At 40.1% G+C, this 27,384-nt stretch overlaps 1 protein-coding gene across 22 annotated transcripts in view; it reads left to right on the forward strand.

Annotated features, from left to right (window-relative positions):
• HDAC9 (histone deacetylase 9) overlaps positions 1-27,384 on the forward strand; it is a 472,095-nt gene that overhangs the window by 252,820 nt on the left and 191,891 nt on the right. For 18 of the 22 annotated variants that reach the window (XR_014953235.1, XR_014953236.1, XM_077787618.2 and 15 more), the window contains 6 exons: positions 11,635-11,763; positions 13,630-13,745; positions 19,318-19,440; positions 21,001-21,048; positions 21,499-21,709; positions 22,120-22,337. Coding sequence is in view for 20 of the 22 variants with exons in the window: in XM_077787618.2 (XP_077643744.2) it covers positions 11,635-11,763; positions 13,630-13,745; positions 19,318-19,440; positions 21,001-21,048; positions 21,499-21,709; positions 22,120-22,337 (845 nt within the window). In the remaining 2 variants the exon portion in view is untranslated. The remainder of the gene's footprint in view (positions 1-11,634; positions 11,764-13,629; positions 13,746-19,317; positions 19,441-21,000; positions 21,049-21,498; positions 21,710-22,119; positions 22,338-27,384) is intronic. The other 4 variants (XM_085573123.1, XM_077787608.2, XM_077787603.2 and 1 more) reach the window with 1 other exon arrangement.

The following is a 27,384-nucleotide window of genomic DNA, read 5'->3' on the forward strand; positions in this document are numbered from 1 at the left end:
TCTTCACAGGTTAAAAAAATTATAGCTAAAGAAATAGAGAATACCTGTGAAGATTTGCTTGAAGATCTTGAAGTCTTTTTGGTGACCTAATTATCTTATGGAAGTTCGGGTTGCTGTTTTAAAAAGGATCATAGTGATAACAGTTGCCTGGGCCATGGTGGACAATTTATCTTCCTTGAGTAGGATGTCAGTTTTGCTGCTGTTGCTGATGCTAGTGTTGGAATTTTTTTAGCCATATTTAGCATCATTTACCTCGACTGCCCCACAGCTTTTCTAAGTCAGCCTGCTTGTGAGGAAAAGGAAATGCTTTCACTTTAGAGCTTTTTGGAATCTGGACAAAAGCTCACTTTCTGTTCTTCAGGCTTCCTATATAGGGCTTTAGCCTCAAGATGAGAACCTGCTTGCTATGCAACCTCTCCCATCCCCCATTTCCTGCCTGGCTTCATTAAATGCTGATTTGAAGTTGGCACACACTATTCTGATACAAAAGTACTACTGTGTTCCAGGAACCATCAGAAACTATTGCATTATTGTCTTTTACATTCTCTTCATATATGTCTTCTCCCTATGCGCAAAAAGAATTTTCATTCCTCTTCTTAAATATCTCTGTATGTTTAATAAAAAGAAATAGTGAAGAAAAGCCCTTTCAAGAAAACCTCAGCTCATTTGGGAGCAATCTGGCCTCAGGCTATATTATTTAATGCTAGTATCTGCAAATTGCTAATATTAAGCAAAGTGGAGTATAGGATGTAATGACTTCACTGAATCATTTTCCTATCTCTTGTGCTTGTATTTGAGCATCGTGTTTCTTAGGAAAGACTAGTTTGTTTCACCTATCAATGATAGCTCATGCGATGAAATTAATGTATACCTACATGGAAGCTTGTATATTTCCCATTTCTAACAGTACAGTTTGTTCTTTCTTCCTCCATGAAACCATTGTAAAATATGATAAAATTCACTCAGACACCTTTTCTCCTTCACCTACAGCCAAAGTTCTTCTGTAGACATAATTACAAGTCATAGCAAAATGCTAGGTAACCAATCCTTTGATTGCCTATGTATCTTCTGCTGCTGTTTAATCCTTTCTGCATCTTTCATATCTGTTCCCCATTTAAAATAATTTAAAGAGTAACACCAGTCCATAATTACTAGCACTACAAAGAGATTAAGCCAGTTAATAGCAACAAAACTGAACAAGCCATATTGCTGCAACATCTTATAATTCCAAATTATGCTACATCTACATAAAAAAGTAATTTTCAGACTTGTCTTTCCTGAAATCCTCTGAAGTGGATCGCTCAAATGGGTACCAGCTGATTCCCATTGAGAACAGTGACATGGGCTTTGATAGCCTTCAGAGAAAATAGCTGTGTCTTTTTGTTTTCTTTGCAACAAAACACTTTCAAATAATATATGTTCACTTTCTCCAAGTGTAAATTGATTATGACTTGTTCCAAAGTGTTAAACTGTCCTGGGTTGTAAGATAAGCTTGTATTCCATTTGCCATCTGTCGAAGGCGAACCGGTTGGACAGGTTTTTTGTTATCTCTCTCAGAGACAATGGTTTGTGTATACACCTTCGACTGATTCAATGAAGGGGGTCCCACCCAGAGGGGAGAAGCAGCTCTCTCCCTCTTCTTCGCGGGACTCCGAGAGAAGCAGCTCTCTCCCTCTTCCTCGCGGGACTCCGAGAGAAGCAGCTCTCTCCCTCTTCTTCGCGGGACTCCGAGAGAAGCAGCTCTCTCCCTCTTCTTCGCGGGACTCCGAGGGAAGCAGCTCTCTCTCGCTCTCTCTTCGGCGGCACCCGCAGCGAAGCAGCCGGCGCGCAGAGGCGACGGCAGCGGAGCTCAGAGGCAACCCCGGCGCAGAGGAAGACCGGCCCCACTGCCACCAGATCTTCAGAGGGAAACTATACCCTTCTAGAGATCACCACTGCAGCTACAATTCACCAGCCACTGCAAGGGAAGCAAATTGTCCCAGTAGAACTGATACTGGCACCCCGCAGGTTCTGGACTTTTTTTCCTTTCACTGGTTTTGTTTGTACCGATTGCATTTGCCTTTTTAAATTGTTGTCTAGTTTTCTCCTAGTAAAGAATTGTTACTCCCACTCCCATATCTTTGCCTGAGAGCCTTTTAATTTAAAGATCCTCGTAATTCAGAGGGAGGGGGGTTTGCCGTTCTCCATTGCACAGGAGGCTTTGCCCTCTTTCACAGACTCCTGTCTTGTCGAACCAAGACAGAATTTGGCGCATCAACGTGAGGCCCGAGGGCATTGAGAGGGAAAAAGGATTAACAGTTCTTAAGTAATTTGGTTTTGTTGTGTGTAAAAACATCTTCAGCATCACCATGTGGTCTAGTTTACCTTGGTTTGGGTGGCATGTGATCGTAGCTATACTTTTCCCATTTGCAGACCCTTATCTAAAAATGGGTCCTATAACTAAGGCTACGGTGTCTGTTATCAAGTTTGGCTTCTGGGTTAATTGGGTGAGGAATTCATGGATCTTTAATTTCCTCTGGAAGGCAGGTACATGGATTCATAGCTATCACACGTTAACTGTATGTTTTTGGGGTTACTTTAATAACGGTACCTACTGCGAGGAAATAGCACCTGGGCAAACTTTCTCTCAACCTTTTAACCATCTTTTTGGGTCTGCTCCACCAGTTCTCAAAGGGTTAAGATCCTTTCTAAGTGCTAATGATACCATACAATGGGTGGTGTTGCTGATAGTCCTGTTATATTTAGCATTCAGAGATAAGGGAAGATTAACCTGGATAACTACCCTCACACCTACACCACAGACTCGAGATGCTGCTGCTCCAGAGCCTGACCCTGCCCCACAGCCCACCTCAGAAATGAACCGCCCAGATTGGGTGAGGGTTCTGGTTAAGGAGATACGAGAGATGCTGAAGGAGTGCATTTCCCCAGCTGGTGAGAAACCGGCCCTTTGCCTTGAGGAGGGACAGTCTAATAGTACAGCTGTGGAACCCACAGATGTTACAACTGTCCAGGTTCCAGCTGAACCACAAAGGCAGTCACGGTCAGCAGCAGTGGCCCCGGTAGAAACAAGGAAGTCTAAGGTGAAAGCAGAGCACCCTGCAGATAGGGACAGGAATGGAGGAACCTCACAACCCACAGGGGACCCAGAGATTGCTATCATCACCGAGTCCCTGACGTACGAAAGTCTTCGCAATCTGCATAAAGACATTGTGCGACGAGGGCGTGAGGCTTATGCTACCTGGCTACTCCGGGTTTGGGATCTTATGGGTACAGGCGTGCAGCTGGACGGTGGTGAGGCAAGGAACTTGGGACCCTTGACCCAGGACTCAGGTATAAATCAGGTTTTTGTAAGGGAACCAGGGTCCCTTTCTCTCTGGGAGCGGCTCTTAATGAGTGTCAGGGAGAGGTTTATCCACAGAGAGAGAATGCAAGAGCACCATCATAGAATGCGCTGGAAGACCCTCGAGGAAGGGATCCAACAGCTGAGAGAAGTGGCAGTATTGGAGGTACTCTTTGGGAGGGATGGACGACACAATAATGATCCTGACAAGGTCAGGTGTACGGGACAAATGCTGTGGAGTCTGGCAAATCTTGGGCCATCTCAATACGCCACCTTCATTGCAACGATCAATGCTGACACCCACCGGGAGACAATAGGTTCTGTTGCCAACAAACTTAGAAATTATGAGAGTATGATTAATGGCCCAATGCAGGCTCATATCTCAGCTGTGATTAAGGAGTTTAAAGAGGAGATGAGGGAGGAAATAAGGAAGGTTAATACAGCACCCGTGAGAGTCACAGGCCCCAGAATCAGCACCCAACAATCCCCAGCTAGAGAGAGAGGGTACACCCCAAGGGCTAATCTGTGGTTCTTCCTGCGTGACCATGGGGAAGACATGGGGAGGTGGGATGGGAAACCCACTTCTGTCCTGGCAGCACGGGTCCGTCAACTCAAGGAGGGAAACTCTAACCGGGGGAGTTCCACCAAAGTGAAGGTAGCCTCAACCTCCCGTGACCAAGCTTGTGGGTACGATCTGTCAGACCCCCTTGAAGGGACCTCTAGTATGTATGCCCAGGGAAGGAATGATAACCAGTGTTAGAGGGGCCCTGTCTCTAGCCAGGGAGAGGCACGGGAAAACCGGATCTTCTGGACAGTGTGGATCCGATGGCCTGGCACATCAGAGCCACAAAAATATGATGCTTTAGTTGATACTGGTGCACAGTGTACTCTGATACCATCGGGACATGTGGGGGCAGAGCCTGTTTCCATTGCTGGTGTGACAGGGGGATCACAACAATTGACTCTGGTGGAAGCTGAGGTGAGCCTGACTGGGAAGGAGTGGAAGAAACACCCTATAGTGACTGGCCCAGATGCTCCGTGTATCCTAGGCATAGACTTCCTCCGGAACGGATATTACAAAGACCCAAAGGGACTCAGGTGGGCTTTTGGAATAGCCGCTGTAGAGGCAGAAGACATTAAGCAATTGAACACCTTGCCTGGACTGTCAGAAAACCCCTCTGCAGTAGGACTCCTAAGGGTGGAAGAACAACGCGTGCCAATTGCGACCTCGACAGTGCACCGCCGGCAGTATCGGACGGATCGAGATGCCGTGATCCCCATCCACAAAATGATTCGGGAGCTGGAGAGCCAAGGGGTGGTCAGCAAAACCCACTCACCCTTCAACAGCCCCATCTGGCCTGTGCGCAAATCTGACAAAGAATGGAGATTGACTGTGGACTATCGTGGCTTAAATGAAGTGACTCCACCGCTGAGCGCTGCTGTGCCGGACATGCTGGAACTCCAGTACGAGCTGGAGACCAAGGCAGCAAAGTGGTATGCCACCATTGATATTGCTAATGCGTTTTTCTCCATTCCTCTGGCAGCAGAATGCAGGCCTCAGTTTGCTTTCACCTGGAGGGGCGTGCAGTACACCTGGAACCGACTGCCCCAGGGGTGGAAACACAGCCCCACCATCTGCCATGGACTGATCCAGGCTGCACTGGAAAAGGGTGAGGCTCCAGAACACCTGCAATACATTGATGACATCATTGTGTGGGGGAGCACAGCGGCAGAAGTGTTTGAGAAAGGTGAGAGGATCATCCAGATACTACTAGAAGCTGGCTTTGCCATCAAGAAGAGCAAAGTCAAGGGACCTGCCCGAGAGATCCAGTTCCTGGGAGTGAAATGGCAAGATGGACGGCGCCAGATTCCCACTGAGGTCATCAACAAGATCACAGCTATGTCCCCACCAACCAGCAAAAAGGAAACACAAGCTTTCCTGGGTGCCATAGGTTTCTGGAGAATGCACATTCCTGAGTATAGCCAGATTGTGAGCCCTCTTTATCTGGTTACCCGAAAGAAGAATGATTTCCACTGGGGCCCTGAGCAGCAACAAGCCTTCACCCAGATCAAGCAGGAGATCGCTCATGCTGTAGCCCTTGGCCCAGTCAGAACGGGACCAGAGGTCAAGAATGTGCTCTACTCTGCAGCCGGGAACCATGGGTTGTCCTGGAGCCTTTGGCAGAAAGTGCCTGGGGAGACTCGAGGCCGACCACTGGGATTCTGGAGCCGAAGTTACAGAGGGTCTGAAGCCAACTACACTCCCACAGAGAAGGAAATCTTGGCTGCCTTTGAAGGAGTTCAAGCCGCCTCGGAGGTAATTGGCACAGAAACACAACTCCTCCTGGCACCCCGACTACCGGTGCTGGGGTGGATGTTTAAAGGAAAGGTTCCTACTACCCACCATGCCACTGACGCAACATGGAGCAAATGGATTGCCCTCATCACTCAACGCGCCCGTATTGGAAACCTGAATCGCCCTGGGATTTTGGAGATAATTACGAACTGGCCAGAAGGTGAAAACTTTGGTCTCACTGATGATGAGGAGCAGGTACAAGTGACAAGGGCTGAAGAGGCTCCACCATACAACCAACTACCAGCAGAAGAGACCTGCTACGCTCTTTTCACTGACGGTTCCTGTCGCATCGTAGGGATGAACCGGAAGTGGAAAGCAGCCGTATGGAGCCCCACACGCCAAGTTGCACAAGCTACCGAAGGAGAAGGTGGATCAAGCCAACTCGCCGAACTCAAGGCCGTTCAGCTGGCTCTGGACATTGCTGAAAGGGAGAAGTGGCCAAAGCTCTACCTTTATACTGATTCATGGATGGTAGCCAATGCTCTGTGGGGCTGGCTGGGAAGGTGGAGGAAGGCCAACTGGCAACGTAGAGGAAAGCCAATCTGGGCTGCTGATATATGGAAAGACATTGCCTCTCGGGTGGAAAAGCTGACGGTGAAAGTCCGTCATGTAGATGCCCATGTCCCCAAAAGTCGGGCTAATGAGGAGCACCGAAACAACGAGCAGGTAGATCAGGCAGCAAAAATAGAGGTGTCAAAGATAGACTTAGATTGGCACCATAAGGGGGAGTTGTTCCTGGCTCGATGGGCTCATGATGCCTCAGGTCATCAGGGCAGAGATGCCACCTACAAGTGGGCACGAGACCGAGGGGTGGATCTAACCATGGACAGTGTTTCCCAGGTTATCCATGACTGTGAGACGTGTGCTGCCATCAAACAGGCCAAGAGAGTGAAGCCCCTATGGTATGGTGGGCGGTGGTCCAAGTACAAGTATGGGGAGGCCTGGCAGATTGACTATATCACACTGCCCCAGACACGCCAAGGCAAGCGCTACGTGCTGACCATGGTGGAAGCCACCACTGGATGGCTGGAGACTTTCCCTGTACCTCATGCCACTGCCCGGAACACCATCTTAGGCTTGGAAAAGCAAGTCCTGTGGAGACACGGCACCCCTGAGAGAATTGAGTCTGACAACGGCACCCATTTCAAGAACAGCCTTATCAACACCTGGGCCAGAGAACATGGTATCGAATGGATATATCATATTCCCTATCATGCTCCAGCTGCCGGCAAAGTTGAACGGTGCAACGGACTCCTTAAGACAACCCTGAAGGCACTTGGTGGGGGAACATTTAGAAACTGGGAAATTAACCTGGCAAAAGCAACCTGGATGGTCAACACCCGGGGGTCTGTCAATCGAGCTGGCCCTGCTCAGTCAGAACCCTTACACGCAGTAGATGGAGATAAGGTCCCTGTAGTACATATGAAAGGTATTTTAGGGAAAACTGTTTGGATTAATCCCACCTCAGGCAAAGACCAACCCATTCGTGGGATTGTCTTTGCTCAAGGACCTGGTTACACTTGGTGGGTAATGCAGGAAGATGGGGAGACCCGCTGTGTACCACAGGGAAACTTGGTCTTAAGAGAGAACTGGGTGTAAGATTTCATGGTGTGCAGATGGAAATAGAATAAGGGGTGGATAATGTCCTGGGTTGTAAGATAAGCTTGTATTCCATTTGCCATCTGTCGAAGGCGAACCGGTTGGACAGGTTTTTTGTTATCTCTCTCAGAGACAATGGTTTGTGTATACACCTTCGACTGATTCAATGAAGGGGGTCCCACCCAGAGGGGAGAAGCAGCTCTCTCCCTCTTCTTCGCGGGACTCCGAGAGAAGCAGCTCTCTCCCTCTTCCTCGCGGGACTCCGAGAGAAGCAGCTCTCTCCCTCTTCTTCGCGGGACTCCGAGAGAAGCAGCTCTCTCCCTCTTCTTCGCGGGACTCCGAGGGAAGCAGCTCTCTCTCGCTCTCTCTTCGGCGGCACCCGCAGCGAAGCAGCCGGCGCGCAGAGGCGACGGCAGCGGAGCTCAGAGGCAACCCCGGCGCAGAGGAAGACCGGCCCCACTGCCACCAGATCTTCAGAGGGAAACTATACCCTTCTAGAGATCACCACTGCAGCTACAATTCACCAGCCACTGCAAGGGAAGCAAATTGTCCCAGTAGAACTGATACTGGCACCCCGCAGGTTCTGGACTTTTTTTCCTTTCACTGGTTTTGTTTGTACCGATTGCATTTGCCTTTTTAAATTGTTGTCTAGTTTTCTCCTAGTAAAGAATTGTTACTCCCACTCCCATATCTTTGCCTGAGAGCCTTTTAATTTAAAGATCCTCGTAATTCAGAGGGAGGGGGGTTTGCCGTTCTCCATTGCACAGGAGGCTTTGCCCTCTTTCACAGACTCCTGTCTTGTCGAACCAAGACATAAACATAATAGAAGTACAAAGATTTGTGAAGCAAAGAGGTTAGCTAAACAGAGACCAACTAAACCAATATTGGCTGTATATTGTATCTTAGTAAGATTTTAGATTCACAGCCCAACCAACCACACTGCTGCCGTGAAAATTCACTATGCTGTGTTCCTCATCCTCATGGCACATTCCTGGCCATGTGCTCCTGCTTTTCTCTTGTGGCATTTGAGCTCCTTGGTCAGATGATTCAGTCCACTATAGTTGGAGTCATCAAACTCATTCCACACATCCAGCACTTAGAGCGGCCTCTTTTCCTCAGGAAGGTGAGATGCAGGATATCTGCTATATGGGGCAGAATGAATCTAGTTTTGAGTTCTGGACCCCAGTGGGATGTTTAGCATATAGCAAGTTAGCCATGTGCATTAATTTTCTTCTTGAATCAGTGTCTTGGTTCGTGGCTGAATCACCATATAGATTCCCTGATGGAATTTTCAATAGTTTTGTGGCATTACTGTAGCAAAAATGTTACTTCTTAGGGTCTTGTATTACTTTGAGAAAGCTACTCTGCAACAAGTTGGGGAGTAAATATTTTGCCTCAAAGGTTTCTTGGCATTGATTCCCCATGTGACAAATTTCCCCATGGAGAATGCCTTTGTGTGATGAACATAGTCAGCCGTGGCAATGAATTAATTAAGCTAAGCAAAGGAGCAAATAATGTGCAGTAAAAATACTTACTGGGTGGCTAATGCAAAACAGTTATTTTGAACATTACCCCTCTGTAAAACCACTTCTAAGAGCCTGTAGTTAAAGTACTGAGCCAAATACTCATTTGAAACATAAGGCAAATTAATTATAATAATTCTGGGCCATTTGCTACTAAGACTTCCCAAATTTCTTGCAAATACTAGGGGAACAATCTAATTTAAAAAAAAGGTTTGAAAATTTTATTTTCACTTTTTTCACATTGCTAACATTCACATTTCAGAGTTTAAAGGAATAAAACAGTTTCTAAATGATCTTATTTATGTATGTGCTTTGAGGCAGTCAGTGTGTGCATACATGTATATGTTTATAATTGCAATCCACAGCTTCATATTTGAAGCTTAAAATACTTAATTTTGCCTTTCTAACTGTCAGAAGAGAGTTGATAATTATAGATGTCTTATTACTGCCCTTATGCAGGAGTGCACTGAAGCACATAGGGCTGCTGTTGTGATCCATACCTTTTGCAGTGAACAATAATTCTGCCCCAGCCTTGGTGGAGCAGGATGGTTCAGTGTTCTTTACAGTCACACACTAAGCCAATGTCTCAGCCACTGCTGGGAGTCAAAACACCAGTGTTCAGTTCTATATTTTTTTCATTGGACCAGATATCCTCAAATTGCTTAGATTTTTTTTTTTTTTTTTCCACTGAAACCAGAATTCATTTTGCTAGCTGTTGAGTTCTAGTAAGTGCCATGTAAGGAGCTGGCACTGCCTCGGGGAGAAAACTCAGGAAAGCCAGAATTTGAAGCAAACACTCTTCAAACATTAGCTTTGATTTGTATTGTGGGTTTATTTTATAATTATAAAATAGTTAGAAAACCACTATAAAATATTTATTATATGATTATAAAATAATTATAAAACCACTATCTTCCATGCCATTTAATATTAAAATTTATTATTTCCATTTTAAAATTATTGCCATTTTTCATGCATCTCCTTGGATGACTCATAAATACATACATTGACTTTAAAATTTGTTTTCTGTGCTTATGTGATGGATTGAGATGCAGAATGTGATGGGAATTTGGTAAAAATAGAAAGGGAATTGCTGTGACTGTGCATGAAACATTTACATAGAAGTGGAGAATTTCTCCAGTGAGTGTTGCAGAGGATTTGTATTCACATTCATCTGTCATGGATGCACAGACATTATATGTACAGACATATTCTCCTGAATTTTAAAAGTACAGACTAGTAGAAATGGAAATAAATGTAAATGCAAAAGGAGTGAGTACCTTTTCTTTTAAATGTCATCACACCTGGTGAGTTCTGTGGTGATAGCATATACTGAAATCATAGCCCGTTATCATATTTTATATTTTCACTTTCATTGCAAATGGTATCTGAGATAGTAAACAAGCCATCTGTCCTACATTGTAAGAACCATTCACCTTAACAGCGGTAGTAGTTGATAAAAATAAATTTCTAGTTAATAGGTTTATTATTAAAAATTTCCAATGTTGTTCTAGCCTATGAGTCTTGGTCTGAAATGTATTTAAGGCACAGGGTTTTCAGAGGGCAGCCCTTGCCACGTGCAATGCAGTCAGTGCATGACAAAGGTCAGCGTGTGACAGCAAGTACTGCTGCTCGCAGCAGCTCTGCAGTGAGGTGCAGCCCCCCTTGCCTTCCCATGACCATTTCTAGCCTCCCCATCCCTGAGGGAGAAGGTGGGACAGAAGGAAAAAAGGTGTGCAATGTGACATGAGGGAAGGGACTAGTAATAGAAGTGTAGGATTGAGTTCCTGCCCCAAAGTGACAAATGGTGTAATTCCGAATTGAGTGAAGATATATTGTATTTTGGTTTTTTGCTAACTCTTGCTCTTTCTTTGAGGCTGGATTTAAGTCTGTGCATAGGAGAGAGAACAGTTTTTAGCTCTCTCTATTTTGAGATATTGCTAAGCCAATCCTCAGTTCCAGAAAGGGAAATATAAAAAAATTCTATTCCATAATTGTCTTTCACTAGCTCTTAGCAGTCTGTTTAATAGAGAGTTTATTTGAAGAACAAATCAATGGCTACATGAAACACTTTATCATGCTAAAAAAACTATAAAATAAAAAGCACAGCAGAGTTGGCCTTCATATGAAAAGACTGTGTCCATTAAGAAAACAAAGGTGGACCTTGCCCAAGGTGCATTAAATATAATCCTAGGTTTTCTGGGAATCAACCCTACTTCTTCATTTTCAGAGCATATATTTTTCTCTGTAAATGTTCTTAGGACACTGTCATAAATCTAGTTGTTTGGAATGTTACTCAGAAAACACTAAAGTTCTGGGCCTAAAATCACTGACCAAGAAATGTTCTGCCAGCAAGGCTTGTCGTAATTTATATTTCTCAGAGAAATCAAAAGGCGCCAGTGGAGGCTAATCTCTGTTTCTGCAATTAACCTTAATACAGTTATAACGTTCCAAATTCCAAGATGTGTTTTCCAAGTTTTCACCTACAAGAGAGATAAAAATAATGTAAATTAAATATGCATTAATTTATTATTAATACATATGGTAGTAACAATAATTAATGGGTAACTTCAAAGTTGCAGTGGAATGAGAAAAATGCTGGGATCCCAAACACATCAGCTCTCTTCAACTCTTTCCTAACTTCCAATCTAAAATGAAGTTGTATGAGGAGCAACAGAATGACTGAGAAGGTTGAGCAGTAAAATCTCTGCCCCCAAGCCCCCCTTGGACCAGATGAGGTCCTACAGGGTCAGTGGTGTCTGACACAAGCCAGGAATTGGGCTTATAGTCACATATTTTCTTCTCTTCATTTCCAGCTTCAGAGCCCAATTTGAAGGTACGTTCAAGATTAAAACAAAAGGTGACAGAAAGGAGAAGCAGTCCTTTACTTAGGAGGAAGGATGGAAATGTCAGTTCATTCAAGAAGCGTCTTTTCGAGGTGACAGGTGAGTAAGGATGGGGAAATTCTGTATCAGTTGCCACAGCTCACTGAAAAGTGGTGGTACTTCAGAATTGAAACTGTTTGCTAAACAAAATAAGCATTTGCAGTAGTTGGCCTCACTCTGACAATTCTTGCTTTGACTTTGCATTGATATTTAGTAGATTCGTGGCTTTTTCAACTGATCAGGCCATTTCTTTATGCAATAAACTGTTACTAGTCTATAAGACATATATCTGAATTCACTTCATATATCAGAATTATGTCACGCCAAGATGGAATTATAATACAACTTGAATAAACATATTGGTGTCCCTGTACGTGCAATTCTTGTGACAACTTTACACAGTATGTCATGTGTGAAACTGGAACAGAGATGTGAATATAAGCATGAAAGTTACTAAGTATATTCCTGATAAATTATTTCCAGATTTTAATTTTTCTACATCTAATTTATTAATTCCATTTGCTGAAGCCTCTATGAGATTCTTGATATCCACTTCCTTAATTTTAGCTGATTTCTTTACCATTTTCACTCTTAAAAATAAAGTATAAAGTGAAATATTTATTACTGGAGGGCTTTTCCTGATGCTATTGAAAGAGCAGAAACATTAAAATAGATGTCTTCTCTTTCTAGCTCTGACAACTTGAAGCCTGTCAGATTGCTGTTATAATTATTGACTATATGACATTTTAGACCTTTCATAACCCTGGTTAAACATTGTTGCCTGAATTTTTTTCCCCTTGCTTTTTATTCTCTTAATTGAAAATAACTCTTTATTTAAATATCTATTTGTACAAAAACTACTATTTTAATTTTCAAAAAATGAGAGAAAAATATTGTGTGTCTCCACTTCTCTGATACAGATTGAAAATACAATGGAAGAACTTCTACATGGCCAATTAGTATAGTTGGGTATGGAGTCACTTCAGTAAATAAAAGAGTAAGAGATCCAAGTAACAGCTAGGAAGCCTCCTGTGATGTCAGTCAAAGTGAAAACATATTTTTGCATAAGAACTAAGGCATAAAGAGTAAATAAGCAAAGAAGTGGCTATAGAATATTTGCTGGCACATTTAGACATTAATTACTTCAACTACTTGACTGCTTTCAAATTTAATATGCTTTAATTTGAAAGCTATCCCTTGAAAGACAGTTACCTCCACTAATAGATTATTCTTCCATCTTTAACCTTTTTAACTTTCCACTACCTACATATAATTTATATCAGTGTAGTTTTAGAAAATACAACATCATACAACGAGGTCATCCTCTTCCCCGTTTGTCTTAGACAGAACTTGGGACATTTTAAATCAAGATAGCATGTAGCCTTTCAAATCATATTTCAGTGTCTTTACATACTGTAAAGACACTCCTTGATATTTGTGCCAAAGATGTAGTGAAGGTGTGTATTTTGCCATTAGTACTTGTGTATGAAATGATTGTTCCACAATGGGCTCATACCCTTCCTTGACAGAAAGGATGACAGTATGCCTTATCTCTCACAGAGCCAGGACTCTTTACAACTGAAAAGGAATGAGTTTCTTTTTTTTACTCATTACAAGCTCTGTGTCAGTGTCTTTGCCTGATACTGAGTATCATAACCATCTTTGTGGGAAAAAATAAATACTAAATTCTTCTTATATGACATAGCTCAGAAGGGGAAAGATCAAGAGTATCTTCCCTTCTTAGCTGTAAAAAGAAAACCAAAGAAATGGAAGATGAATCAAGAGACTTTAATGGAAGTAAAGAGTGTAACCAATAGATATTTTTCAACAGCAAAAAAAGCCCTATGCTATAAAGATTGTATAATTAATCAAGATTAAGTGTACCTTTCCAGAGTGGAATTCATGTATGTTTAATCTGTTTTTCAGAATCCTCAGTCAGTAGCAGCTCCCCTGGATCAGGTCCCAGTTCCCCAAGCAATGGTCCGACCAGCAGTACAACAGAAAATGAAACTTCAGTTTTGCCGTCTAATATTCAAGCTGAGGTAAGACTCATTATAGTGTAGATAATTAGTCAGGTTTCTAGACTGAAGAGGATGGAAAATTTGACTTGATCATACTCACAAGCAGAGTAATTGGGATACCAAGACACTACAGGCTGACACCACAGTATGTTATATATGTGATATATTTTTATGTATGAGATGCATGTTCAGTAGACTCTATGGTAACAGAAGTTCAGGGAAAAGCAGCAGTAGTGCTATGGGAAGAGTGGAGGAAGCTGTGAAAGGAACATGGTTACAGAATATTACCTTTTGGGATGACCTGAAAGAGGTGCTCAGTGCTGAATGCTGATAAAGAACTCCTGCATACAAAACAGCCGTCTAGACACTGGTTATCCCAACACATAAGACCTATGGTAGTCCCAGGTTCAGATGAATGCTGAAGTACATTTCTTTAATCACAGTATTGGAGTTAGGTGACTAAATCCTTGTCACATCTCCCTTTTATTTTACTGTATCTCAGTTTCCTTATCAGGGCAGTAACCACCGTAAATGTCATGCCAGAATTCTTGAATACTTGTTTTGTAAAGTGAGATTGTAAACGGAAGGAATCTTAACTACTCCTTATTCTGTTTCATACGTACGTGCCTATAACAACAGGAATGCAGATGGTAAATCAGTTGTGATAAACCTCATTTAGCACAGATGACATGCCCAAGTCATGCTTTCCATGGCAATATTGTAAAGGGACAGTAAACTAATTTGACTGAGAGACTCAAATTCCACAATATACTATATCCAGCCTATACTTACCGCAGTTCCTGCTTTTGGTGGCAAGGTTTTCTATTAATTATTGTTTTATGCTGTTTGTGTTAGAAAAATTGCGTAAGAAAATGTGATTTAACAGAGTTTTAGTTAATGGAGCTGTTTCTCCAGGTCAGTGGCAGGACATTCACCTAAAAAAAACCCTGGAATGGGCAGTTCAACCTCCAGCAGTGACTTTTCCCCATAATGAATTAATTGTGTGTGTGAACTATGATCCAGGGGGCAGGTGGGTGACCTCTGCACACTGATTAGTAGCCTCTCTCTGGCCCGTAACCAAAAAGAAAAAAAAATTGTATTGATGGCTAACATGTGGTCTTGTCTCATAGCCCCCCATATGTGATTGCAAAGAAATTTTAATGATGCAGAGTAAGATCCATCATTAGGATTAGATCAGATCCTAGTTCAGTGGAATTAAGTTGTGTGTTTTACTATTGGGAATGTTTTAGATAGGAGTTGGTAATATGTGGATGTTATTATGTGCTGTATGAAACAGGAAATCTTATCCAATTGGATCTTTTATTAACTTGAGGATTCTACAAAATGGAAGGGCAGTAATGCCTCAGAATGACGTGTGGTGCTCATGACTTTGCATGTTACAGTTCCTGGACACTTGCAGCATCAGAAATACATGTAGGTTGGTCTCTGGGGAGATTTGGAAAGGTCATAACAAGAACCAGCAATTATATTCTGTTTGCTAGTAGAACATTACATTGCATATTATTTGCCACTTCTGTGCCAGACATCAAAAATTATAACCCCAACCTACATTCAAAGATGCTCAAAGGAGCCTAAAACGTTCCTTTAGAAGTTGAACTCTGCAGTCTGGTGTCAGTCACCTCACTTGGTGAAATGTGCTAAGAAGCTGAGACTACAGACTTCCACTTCTGGATCCAGTTGGGGATTTCTTTACCTCTCTTGTTACTTGACTCTCAGTACTGTGGTCCTCTGGGTTCAAACATTTTCCATAAATCTCAGCTTCAGTGATTCTTATTTCAGTGGGATTTTCTTTGGTAGTTTAACAGCAGCCAAACTCCTACAGATCTCTTTCCTAGTTTAGTGTTAACCAGCTCTCAAAGGCTATACAGGTAATCAATTTTTAATCTGATTCACAAAGTACAGAAGTTTCTAATAATAGACTGAGTGTCCCAAAATCACCCAAAATATCACTTGTTTTTCTGTAATCCCATATGACTCACATGGCTGTTGTTTCATAATCATTGTTGTGACATTTGCAGTAAGTGTTGTGCTCATATCTGAGTGGGTGGATAGCCGCGGTTTTCATGGCAGCAAATAAAACACTTTTTGCTGGGGAAAAACAGGTTGCTGTGACAGAGTCATTTACCAGTAAAGCATGAGTCAGTACTGTAAATGATTACATTCCAGTGCATGGACAGAATTAGAGCATTATCAGTAATGAAACAGATTTTTAAACTATTTTTACCACATCCATTGGAATATTGAGACTTTTAATTGGTTTGCTCTCTGGAGCAGACAGTCTAGTGGGGAGATGATTACAATTTTTTGAATGAGCAAAGGTGCACTGCACATGCTGCAGCTTTGCAGATAATCTTTGACTATCACAGTTCCCTTAATGGTACTTTCACTACCATTTGTTAAAACACTAGTCTCATTATATGAAACTTGAAAGTTGAACTCAGGATTTTAATTGCACCTTATAAATAAAATCCTGTTTTTATTAGGCACAGTTCTCTCCAGTATCATCAAGGTTCACCGCAGTAGCTATTTGTCTCCTGTAGCATGCCATACTCTTTCAGGTCACCTGCTGTGCTGGGGCTAAATCTTACTTGCCTGAGAAAGGCAAGCAGAATTGAGCCCCTGCACAGCATGTCCCTTGAGTTCAGAGGGACAACCTGCTTTAGTCATGTGAAATGATTAATTTTAGGCATTCGCGGCCCGGTCAATAGCCATTGAAGGCAATGGAAAGTTTCTAGTTGTTGTAACTGGGCTTCAGATCAATTTCTTTCTTCTATTTGTGATTTGGAAAGCAGTATTTCCTGGAATAACACTTGATTATACAGGAGACATAAATTACATATGTGACAGATAAACACATATTTGTTTTGTACAACTCCAAAGCCCCATGGTTTTAATACTCAGCTGCTTGAGGTGATATTTGTAAGAAGCCAGTGGAGAAATGTGTAGTTTTCTGACCAGCTGATGAGGTTTGTGTCAAGTATATGTGAAGTGAGTCTAAATCAGTTTTTTCAAAGATCATCCCAAAAGCTTCAAGAAAGGCAAGTGTTAAGTAATTGTGAATATTGAAAGCTGTGACAATTAGCTCCACAACTGACAAGTATTAAAGCTAAACCATTTTGTCTTCTCTTAATCTATACATGTGCATATAAACACGCATGTGTAGGCATTCCTGCCTCTCAGCAGGTCCCTCAGCACGACCAGAGCATGGTTGCTCATGATTACATGGTGATCATCATGCACTGTTACACTAAGTTCTTGTACTCTATTTTAAGAAAGAGGATAACTCTGTTGATGGGCTATTTTAAGTATCAGTAAGCAGGATCTATGGACCCAAGGAGTGGGTACATGGAGGAGCAAGTAGGGCACATTGCTCTTTGGAGCAATTTAAGCACCAGTCCAAACCCCCATGGCTGCATGTAGGACAAGGACAGGCTTAGCTGTTGTGCTACCAAATGACTCTCTTGGCGACTCCTGCGTGTGCCACCACTGCAAGGTGTTGTTGATCATGTATTAGATAACATCCAGAGGTCCCTTTAAACCTTACCCATTCTGGGATTCTGTGATGTACAGAGGACCCTAATTTATGCAGGTGGGCTACTACATTTTTTTGGGACATGAGGTTAAACTGATGCTTAGGATAATATTACCTGAAAATATTTTAAAAGATCAAACACTTACCCAAATGAAAATGATAGGTTATTATCAGTATTAGAAATTAAAGTTAGATGCTTTTACTAATAAACACCTATGTTTTCTACATTAAACTGTTTTGGTAAATAGCACCACTGCTTCTGCCTGATGAAACAATCATGCTCTAACTTAGTGTGGTAGTGTGTTTTACTGCTATACACCCTGTCACTGTTATTTTTATTAATTCAGATCTTAGAAGATAAAAGTAGCATACCAAAATCTAAATATTAAACATAAATCTTTCAAGTCGCTTTGTATTGGTGCTGTAGTTGCTACAAATTTGATTATATCCTAGGAGGCACATTAGAGTGTCCTTTTGCACTTAAATATTTGTAGAGTCCCTCCATAATATCTCCACAGTCTTGATACTAAAACCATACTTGGATTTATTCATGGTCAAAGGTGGATGTTATCAAGGCAAGACACTGTTAGCCAGGAATTAATGTAACATACAAGTGGAGCTTCTTTGTTTTCTACGCTATCTGTTGACATTCCCTAGGTACCAAAAGAAAATTACAGAGATAGACTTCTACTGTTATTGTCTCCGTGATAGGTCGTATCTCCAAACAAACTGTTTGAGGAAGGTTATGTTTTGGAATAACATCCTGTGTTTTTGTGCTTAACCACTTTTCATTGATGGTCTGAAGTTGCATTGTATTAGTACGAATTATTTTACAGAGTTAATTGATATTCCAGGTTTGTCCGGGGGAAAATCCACAGCTCCCCACAACATGCTTGACAAGTTATTATATTTACTTTAGTCAAAGCCCGAGTGTGCAGTATCCCTCTTGGAGGTGGTCTATTATTGGAGTCCCATATGCTTTTTGTTTGGGAAGAAAGCAGTCACTGTGTCATACTGTTACACAGGGTATTCTTTTTCAAGGATGTTGTTCCCTTGGGGACCATATCATGCCAGAGTTCCTAAGTCTAATAAGACCTTTGTAGCTCTCATTGAGTCAAAGTTCTGGGAGGGAAGCAAGAGTTAAACAGAAAATATAATTCAAGCAACTATACTAGACCACATGTTGAAAAATATCACTGTTTAAGCAGAAAAGCAAAGGCTTCAAAAAGATTCCTGATGTGGTAATCTTTTTATGTTTCTTCCCAATTAATCTATGGAAATAAAAAGGGTGATCTTTGTAGAATGTCTGGTTTTATTTTAAAGTAATTTAAAATATATCAGCAGTTCCAAGTCCTTGAAAACTATATCACAAGTCTTCAAAATAACTGTTAAATATTTTAACTTGAACACATTAGGAAAGCTGTGAGGGGTATCTCATTACCAAAGAATGACAGGATGCTGGTTTTGTATATGTGCAGACAGAGATAGTCTATTTTAAATGGCAGATGCCTTACTTTCTACACAGAATCTTCATGTTAGTGGAAGTAAATAATGTGCCTGAAACATATCCATATCATAATCTGGCTAACAAAACCACATTTTGTACTTACATCTAAAGTCATAACAACTGTGGTGAAGGTTTAATACATCCATATTCAAGATTCAGCTGGATATAATCCTGAATTCACTGGATAAATTCCCACTGAGTTTGTTGGAGTGACTGTCCAGTTGATGAGAAGAACTGATGTTGAATTGAGGAGAAGTTGATAAACTGATCTAGGAATCAAGATTTCAGCTTTCCATGGAAATTTGATTTATTAACCAAGGAATAATCCCAGGCACTTATCAGCTGTTTTCTTAAGAAAAGAACTGTCAACAGTGTTTTCACAGGGACGGTAATTTTCCATTTCTGGAACTCCGTTGCGTTGCAAACCAATGACTGGCACATAATTGACTTTCTGTGTATTGGGATAAAAGCATAAAATAACCAAGGTAAAAAGCTTGGAGATTAACTTTCGTTGGTTTTCCCCTTTATTTCAGCACCTGGTTTCCCAGCAACGCCTTTTAATACAGGATGAATCGGTGAACTTGTTGAGTCTGTACACATCCCCTTCTCTGCCCAACATTACCTTGGGCCTTCCAGCAATACAACCTCAAATCAGTGTAAGTGACCAGTCTCAAGCCTTCCTGCATACATTTGCTTCCAGAAAACCTTTCTGATTGTTCTCTTTATATTGTTAGCATTATGGTACACAAGCAATTCAGAGTAGGAACCAGAGTTGGAACCTCTCTATGCATTGGGCACAAGTTGAAAGCAATGTTCATTCTTGATCTCAAATAAATAAGTGCCAATGTGGAACTTAGCTAAATATGGGCCACATGCATTGCATTTATTCCAGATAACAGATTTCAGATGTGGCAAAAAGTATATAAGGAGATTTTTTTATTATAAATGTTTAGATTATATGAGAATTTCTACTGATAACGTTTTTATGAGATTCCAGTAATGAAACTGAGCTGGAATGTTGTAGGAGAAGAATGTAGTATTCCTCTATCTCAGTAAAATACCCGAAAATTTTGCTACTTTCAAAATGTACAGCAGGTGAAAATTTACCTGCTTTCCAACAACAAAGTAATAAGACTGATATGATATGTGGCAGTTCTATACAACAGTGTGGGAGTGGGTAACTTCTATGAAGAAATTAGGAATTGTAAGCACAGGTTTTAGTGGAGGTTAAAAAAATTTGAATCTATACAATGGTTTGTAATAATGCTACTTAATTGCAGTGCTAAATGTAGTTTCAAGTCAAACTTCCATGCTATTTTATGGTTATTTCAATATATTTACTGTTCTTAGCAGTAATATATTGCTGCAATCTAACATTTTACTATCAGGTACAGAACCTTGCAAAGAAAATTCTGTAAGCCTGAAATCAGTTCTCTAGAAATATTAGCAAATTGTTTTTGAAGGATGGAAAAATTGAACATCATGAAAAGTAATGCTTATTTTCTCAGAGGATATAATCAAAATTTTCTTAGCTATTTCACAAAAATATAACTAGCTTCAACTAGCTTCAAAGTAAATTTATAACATTAAAACGAAATGAAAATATGTTTCATTTGCTCACTCAAAGCTTACAAGGTTTTGATGTGGCCAACTAGCACCAAATATTACTTTTGGCATTAGAAAAAACAAAGGGATTTATTTATACAAGTAATGTTTATTTCTGTTACTAGAACAAGCAGTTGCAAATTGAATATAAAGCTTACTTTAGTGTTTGTTTTTCAGGGGAGGGGGATAGCAGTGTGAAGTAAGCATACACAAAAAAAAAAAAAATTGGTGAAAACCTTATTTTAGAATTTAATGGAATTCATATTATCAGAGATACTGTTTCTACTATGACTTACCATAAGTGGTTATCTGCAAGTTTCAACATGCATATTTCTGTTAGGTTATTATTCTTGCTGTAAGAATTGTTATTCTGCTTGAACTACCGCTTCAAGATTTTTTTTTTAATAGGCAAAGAACAAAGTAATATAAAGTACTTTTGCAATGATGAAGGGCCAAAACTTCCAAAAGCATTAAATCAATAACTGTGCAATTTATAAGGCACTTCAAAATGCCACACACATAAAACAGCTCTTGATGATTCTGTAGATGAGAGTTTAATTGTACAAGTTTACTTTGCAAAGGGTAAAACTTATATTTGTGCTGTCCTTCAGGGAGTCAGGGAGTGCTCCAGGAAAAGTAATAGCTTCCCACTGCTACAGGTAACTATTTTGTTTTGCTGATTGACTTGCTGTGTGATGGAGAATTTCTTGAAAAACCAAGCCTTGCCTATTTCAAACTCAATTTCAAACTCAATTCAAACTATTTACTCTGATACTCTTGTTTCCTGTGCAGGAGGCTGTGCAAAGGCCTTTAGGATTTTAAGGATAGGTCCTGTCCTTGCATTAATAATGTTCTAACTAGTAATTCCTTATGCTTTGGCTTTTATTGCTGATTATTTTTTCAACTGGTTTCAGTACTCAGTTTCTCACAGTGTTACATTTAACTGGCATGTTCTTCCTTTTCATCTCATGGTCAAAGTGTAAGTTAGGGATGTTAACCTTTTCTTCTGTATGTGTTCATGAAGACATAAGACCATCTAATCAACCAGAGGTATAAATGGCCACTTACTTCTCTGAAAAACAGTAACCAATGCTGTTGTTCTTTGACAGTCTTCGTCGTCATTCAAAGAAAAGCAGAAGGGGGAGACCCCGTCGCTAAGACAAGGAGTGGCCTTGGCTGGACAGTATGGAGGAAACATTCCTCCATCATCAGCTCATCCTCACATTGCTTTGGAAGGAAAGCCAAACAGCAGCCACCAAGCTCTCTTGCAGCATCTGTTACTGAAAGAACAAATGAGACAGCAAAAACTTCTTGTGACTGGTAATGATCAAAGCTCCAGCAATACTTATTTAAGATGTTTTTAATGGCATTTGTGTTTGGTTTAAACTAAATGCAGTAATACAAATGCCATACATCCTAACTCTTGGGAAAAATGGAAGGGTGGAGGAAAAAAGGACAGAATCTTTGTTTTCCCTTTTAGTGATTCTGTTCCAGTCTGTTAGCCTGAGAGAACTGAATGATTACAGAAAAGAGAAAATGATTACTTCATCACATTCTTTTGCAGCAGCTGAACTTCCCAGCATGGCGAGGCACGTGATGCACATCCCACTGCATCTGTGCAGATGCAGAGTTCTGCAACACACACCCCTCTTCTTACTGAAAGTTTCTTTCCTGTTAGAACTATTAGTTTGTTGTTTTTCACAGGGGAGTGAAATGTCCCTGTTTTTCAGGAGCAGTTCCTCTTCATCCACAGTCTCCTTTAGCAGCAAAGGAGAGAGTCTCACCTGGCATAAGAGCTGCCCACAAACTGCCTCGTCACAGGCCACTGAACAGAACCCAGTCAGCTCCTCTTCCTCAGAGTACTTTGGCCCAGCTGGTCATCCAGCAGCAACATCAGCAATTTTTGGAGAAGCAGAAGCAGTACCAGCAGCAGATCCACATGAATAAGGTGAGTTCCCAAAGTAAAGAATTTCCAATAAATTTAAAGGTGAAAACTAACAACAAAGATTAGTTATTGGTGCCATGTCATCATGGACAATAGAGAGGTTCTTGCAGGAGTATCATTTTTGTTTATGCATAGTTGATATATACATTTCTTTGGATCTTAATTTTAAGATTCTGAAATAGGCTACAAGTCAACAAAATAGAGTTGCTTACAGTTTTACCTGTTAAATGGTAAATTATGTCTTAAAAATTGATGTGAGCTTCTGAGCTGCAGCAATGACTCCACTTGCTGCTTTTGAATTGTGTTGAAACTTTTCTTATTGTGGACCAGAATGTTGCATAAATAGGTAACTCATTTGAACTCAAATCAGCTTATTAATGGATGGGTTTATATATGAAGCTTACTAACATCTGGACAAATTTTTAATCAGTGTTTATCAAACTGACTTTTCTCTGTGAGTAACATGAAAGTTTGTTACCTATATGGTGATATAAAATGACCATTTAAGGAGAAAGACAAATATGTCCCATTGCTGGTATGTGACACAGAGTTGAATTGTGTAGTACAAATTCCCTCCACCTTATTCTGAGCAGGGGCAAAGGAACGAAGAAAAGAGACCATCCATTTTTAAAAAGAACAGATTCTAAATAGATTTATCAGGGAGGTATGCTTTTACAACAAAATCAAGTTGCTACCTGCTCTGATATTAATATATGCAAGTAATTGCATCTTTTAATTTGGAGAACATTTTTTTGCACTTAGCACACAGGTTTCCACAAGTTGTTTTCTGAAGCTGCACTAGTATTACAAAGATATTAATTGTACATCTTCAGCTGTCTTCCTTTGTTTTAATGTTATTCAATAACTATATATAAGAGGCAATGTCAAAGAAAAAAAGTTGAAAAGTGGACGTTTAATTCTTGTTCCTAAGGAAAAAAAAAAAAATCAATCCACCTTACTTACTGGGTGAATTTCCCAGGGATTACTGATTCTTTGGAATCTACTAAGAATTCCCAACAAAATTAGAAACAAACCTAGAGTTTAAGTACATACTTTGTACAGTGGTTTGGTTATTAAATCTTGTCTTAATTAGGAAAAATGAAGACCAGAAAACTTCAAAGTTCAGAGCTGATCCTTGCATGTTAACCCCTCTCAGCTTGGGTGTTTTGATTACTCAACTAGGACTCCAGTTGGCTTTTCTTTGAGTATGCATTCCATATGTTTAATCAAGATGGCATATGCATATCTCGTAGCCTCAGGTTTTGAAAATATTTCACCTTCCCTCAATTGTCTAAAAAGACTTTTTAACTGCTAAAGTACTGAGTCTTTGTACTACAGACCCATCAAGTCATGCATTCCTCACAAAACAAAGAACCCCACTGATGTGTTTTTCTTAGTTAATATGGTTATTGATATAAATTCTACCATGGCATTTAGGGGTATGTGATGTGGCATTATGAGCATTTGTCCACAGCATAAAAATTAAATTTAAAGCACATAACCATATATTTCTAGTCATGTAGGACGAGGAATGCATTGCATCTTACCAGAGATGGATGGGATAAGGAAGGAAAAATAGTGGAGCTGGTTTGTGATAATGCTTGTTTCAGTAAAAACTTTTGTTTCAGTTGAACTACAGTGAAAACACATGCTAATGAGAATACTTCCCTCTCATTCTTGAACTATGCCTTCATTCTCACATGGTTCTTTGTGATAAAGAGACAAAACTGATGAATCTAGCTTTTATTCTGTACAGTATAGTCCATATACATATGCAGAGTGGAAATTTAAGTCTATCCTAGGGCCTCTCTCTCCCTTGAACCTCCAATACCTACTTTTGCCCCAAGAACTTCTCAGTCTCCTTTACTCCTACTCCCAGAGCAACCAGGCTTCTTCAGGAGCACAGTAACTCCTCAGAGCAGCAAATGCCTGAGGAGGAATGAGATCACGTTGCAGCCAGAGAAGCACTGGGTTTTCTGAGGATGTGTATATTTTATCAGAATTTATAGTTTGTAGCATCTAGATTCTTCTCCATGCTCAGAAGAACCATTTTGAAGAACAGTGCTGAAAAATGTCACTGCTCTAACCATGTGTCTGTCTTTCTGTGTCCTTCTGTGATGACACAGAAAGCCAGGGGTGTTCCTTAGGTACTTGCAGAACCTGAATTTTTATAAACTGGAATTTAAGGGTAGCCAATAGACAAGAGAGTGAAAAAAAAGATCAAATCATGGAGTAGCTTTTAAATAGTGAATTTAAAGGTATCGTCTTTAACCTTTTAGCTAAAAGTTCAGATTGAATTCCTGTGACTACATAAGACTACTACATTTTTGATCTCTTCTAGAGTGGTAGAATATGCTTTGTTCAGTCTTAAAACATGGCTCTGTTCACAGTAGAAGTTATTTTTTCATTACATAATTTGCACAGGTTTACAATCAAACTCTGAAAAGCAGAATTATAGTTATTTGAAACTTTACACAGCAGATATTCTAGACCAGATAGGAAGCAACTAAATATTTTATTTCTTAGGATAGATTTGGGCATGTATTAAGTGAATACATGAACTTGTTTTTTCTGTTGTTCTGTCCTTTACTCTTCTATTCATGGACTATATAATGAAATCTGCAGAGAGGTATAAGTACATATAGTATTTCTTTAATAAGGAATAATCAAGGACCCTAAAAGTTTTGGTAATAAAAGACAAGGACCATTTTAAACTGTTAAGACTGTGAAATGCTAGTTGACCAAGGTCTTAAAGCAAATTAATATCTTCTTTTTTGTTTTCTATTTCCCTTAACATTTTATTTCTTATGTTTAGGTCTTTAAGTCCTTAAGTCTTTAGTGTTCCACTGAACCCACAATTTGAGTGTTTGCCCTCAGCTGAGATGACAGGGCATGTGTCAGCACACCCTGATAACTAGTTTTGGACTGATCTCTTTGGCTGACTTATAGGTATAACAACAAAAAGAGAAAGAGAACCACCTTTTTCTCACCCCATTGTTCTTGTATTTATCTTGCATTAAAATAAAAAAAAAAAAGACTTTTTTTTATTTTTAATTCGGTGAGGAAAAAATATACTTCAGCAGCAAGCCAGTGCTGCTGTGAGGGTGATAACAAGCAAAATCTAACACAGGTCAGAGGTAAAGGATTCCCCTGGATCATTTACATTCTGAAAAGAAACAAGTCGTGGCCAAAAGGCGTGCCTCTGTCCTTACTAGCAAAGAGGAGATCCCCTATGGATTATTTCTGCTCAGCTGTCAGATGCCTTGCTTTTGATGTGGGAAATGGTATATGTCTCCACTGAAGTCTGACATTTATACCTGTGGGATCTAGTACACTGACCTTCTGAAAACATTCTGCAAATGTTGACATCTCTTCCAAAAGTAGGTAAAAACCCTTGTCCCAGAATTAATAATGAATGTGAAGTAACCTGAACTCAGCTTGTCTTAGGGAAGACCAGCTTTGCCATTGTCAGCTTTAATATACTTCTGTCCAAATGACAGCTTATTTCCTCATAACACCCTTTGATCACCATTGCAGATCTTCATTCTGCTCAATAAGGGGAGACCAAAGTCCAAAACCCCAGTTAAAATTAGTGCAATTGGATACCAAAGGACCACTTCTACAATAAAAAAAACTTTAAATCTTGATATTACTGTGTGTATCTGTATCTAGAAAGCTTTGACCCAGACACTTGCAGAAAAAACTAAGGATTTTGATTTAACTAATCTAAATGCAAAGCCCCTAGCAGAAGTCTGTGTTAAAGAAAAATCTCAGAAATCATAACGTGAAGAGTACATGAACAAAGCTCTCTGTCTTTAGGAGTTATTTTTGCCATGTATGATGAATAAGGCCTGCCACTACTGAAGCTGAAGTCTTCACTGGGTCCAAGATTTTATTTGATCAGTTCAGGAGCCCTATTTGTGTTCTTAAGTTGTGTATTCACAGCACTTTGGCAATTTGTTTTCCATGGTAAAATTCTCTGTATTGGAGAAGTAAAGGGCAAAATAATGGGGCAGTTGGTGTGTGCTCTAAAGTATGGGAGGTATATAGATAATGTTATGGCTTATAAAAGAAACACCTGAATTTCAGTTCTCATTCTAGGATGTCAGCTGGTTTAAAGCATCTCTGTATGAGGAATTGGTGACCAGGAAAGCCTGTGAAGTAAAAAAATATATAGGAAATGAATATTCATTAGTACTTGGATGGTGTTCTCAGTTTACCAACATCTCTTAAAAGAAGATGAAAAATAATACATAAATTTATGTTGATAGAAAAATATAACTATTATTTATTGCCAACAGGAATATTGAAAAGATACATTTAACTCTAGATTAATCATTCACTTCTCTGAATGATGTTTTATGGAATGTGGTTCAGCAGTAGTAAATCAATCTAGCTCCATTAAACATATTACACTGAGGTTTTGGCTTTGCAGCTCATAAATCTGACTAGCATCTTCTATAGGTGAGAGATAATCTTTCAAATATTGCTAATAGCAGGGATTATTTGGGTAAAAACAAAAAGAAACTGTTGTCTGTTTGGAACTGGAAAATGCCCAGAGCATTTTCTCCTTTATTAAGAACTAATGTTTAAGCCATAATGCAGAAGAATGATTTTGAAAGATAAATATATCCCTTAGAAATATTGGTACTATGAGTAACAGAGACAGCAGGACCCAAGTTGTTTTCAGTTGCAGCTAACAATATATGTACAACACACATAGCTGGCAATCTGACTGCCATAGAGGAGAAGGAGAAAAAGTGTTCTGTAAGAATATATATGAGTTCTTAGAACTTACTGCCATGTATTAAAATGAACAATTAACCAAGGATGGAAACATGTTGGTTGGCTGCTGCAGGACTTAGTGATTTTGTCTCTTTGTAAAGACATCTTATTTAAAACATTTTATTTTACAAGAGCATATAATTTCAAAGGAGAAAATGACGTAGGCTGCAGCTGAAGGACTTATAAAATGGTCTATTGCAGTGACCGGATTATTTAGTCTTCCATTTTGCTCTACAACCAAACAGGTTAGGATATGTTTCATGTC

This window comes from Lonchura striata, chromosome 2 (genome assembly GCF_050655825.1).
Source record: "Lonchura striata isolate lonStrDom1 chromosome 2, ASM5065582v1, whole genome shotgun sequence".
Lineage (NCBI taxonomy): Eukaryota > Metazoa > Chordata > Aves > Passeriformes > Estrildidae > Lonchura > Lonchura striata.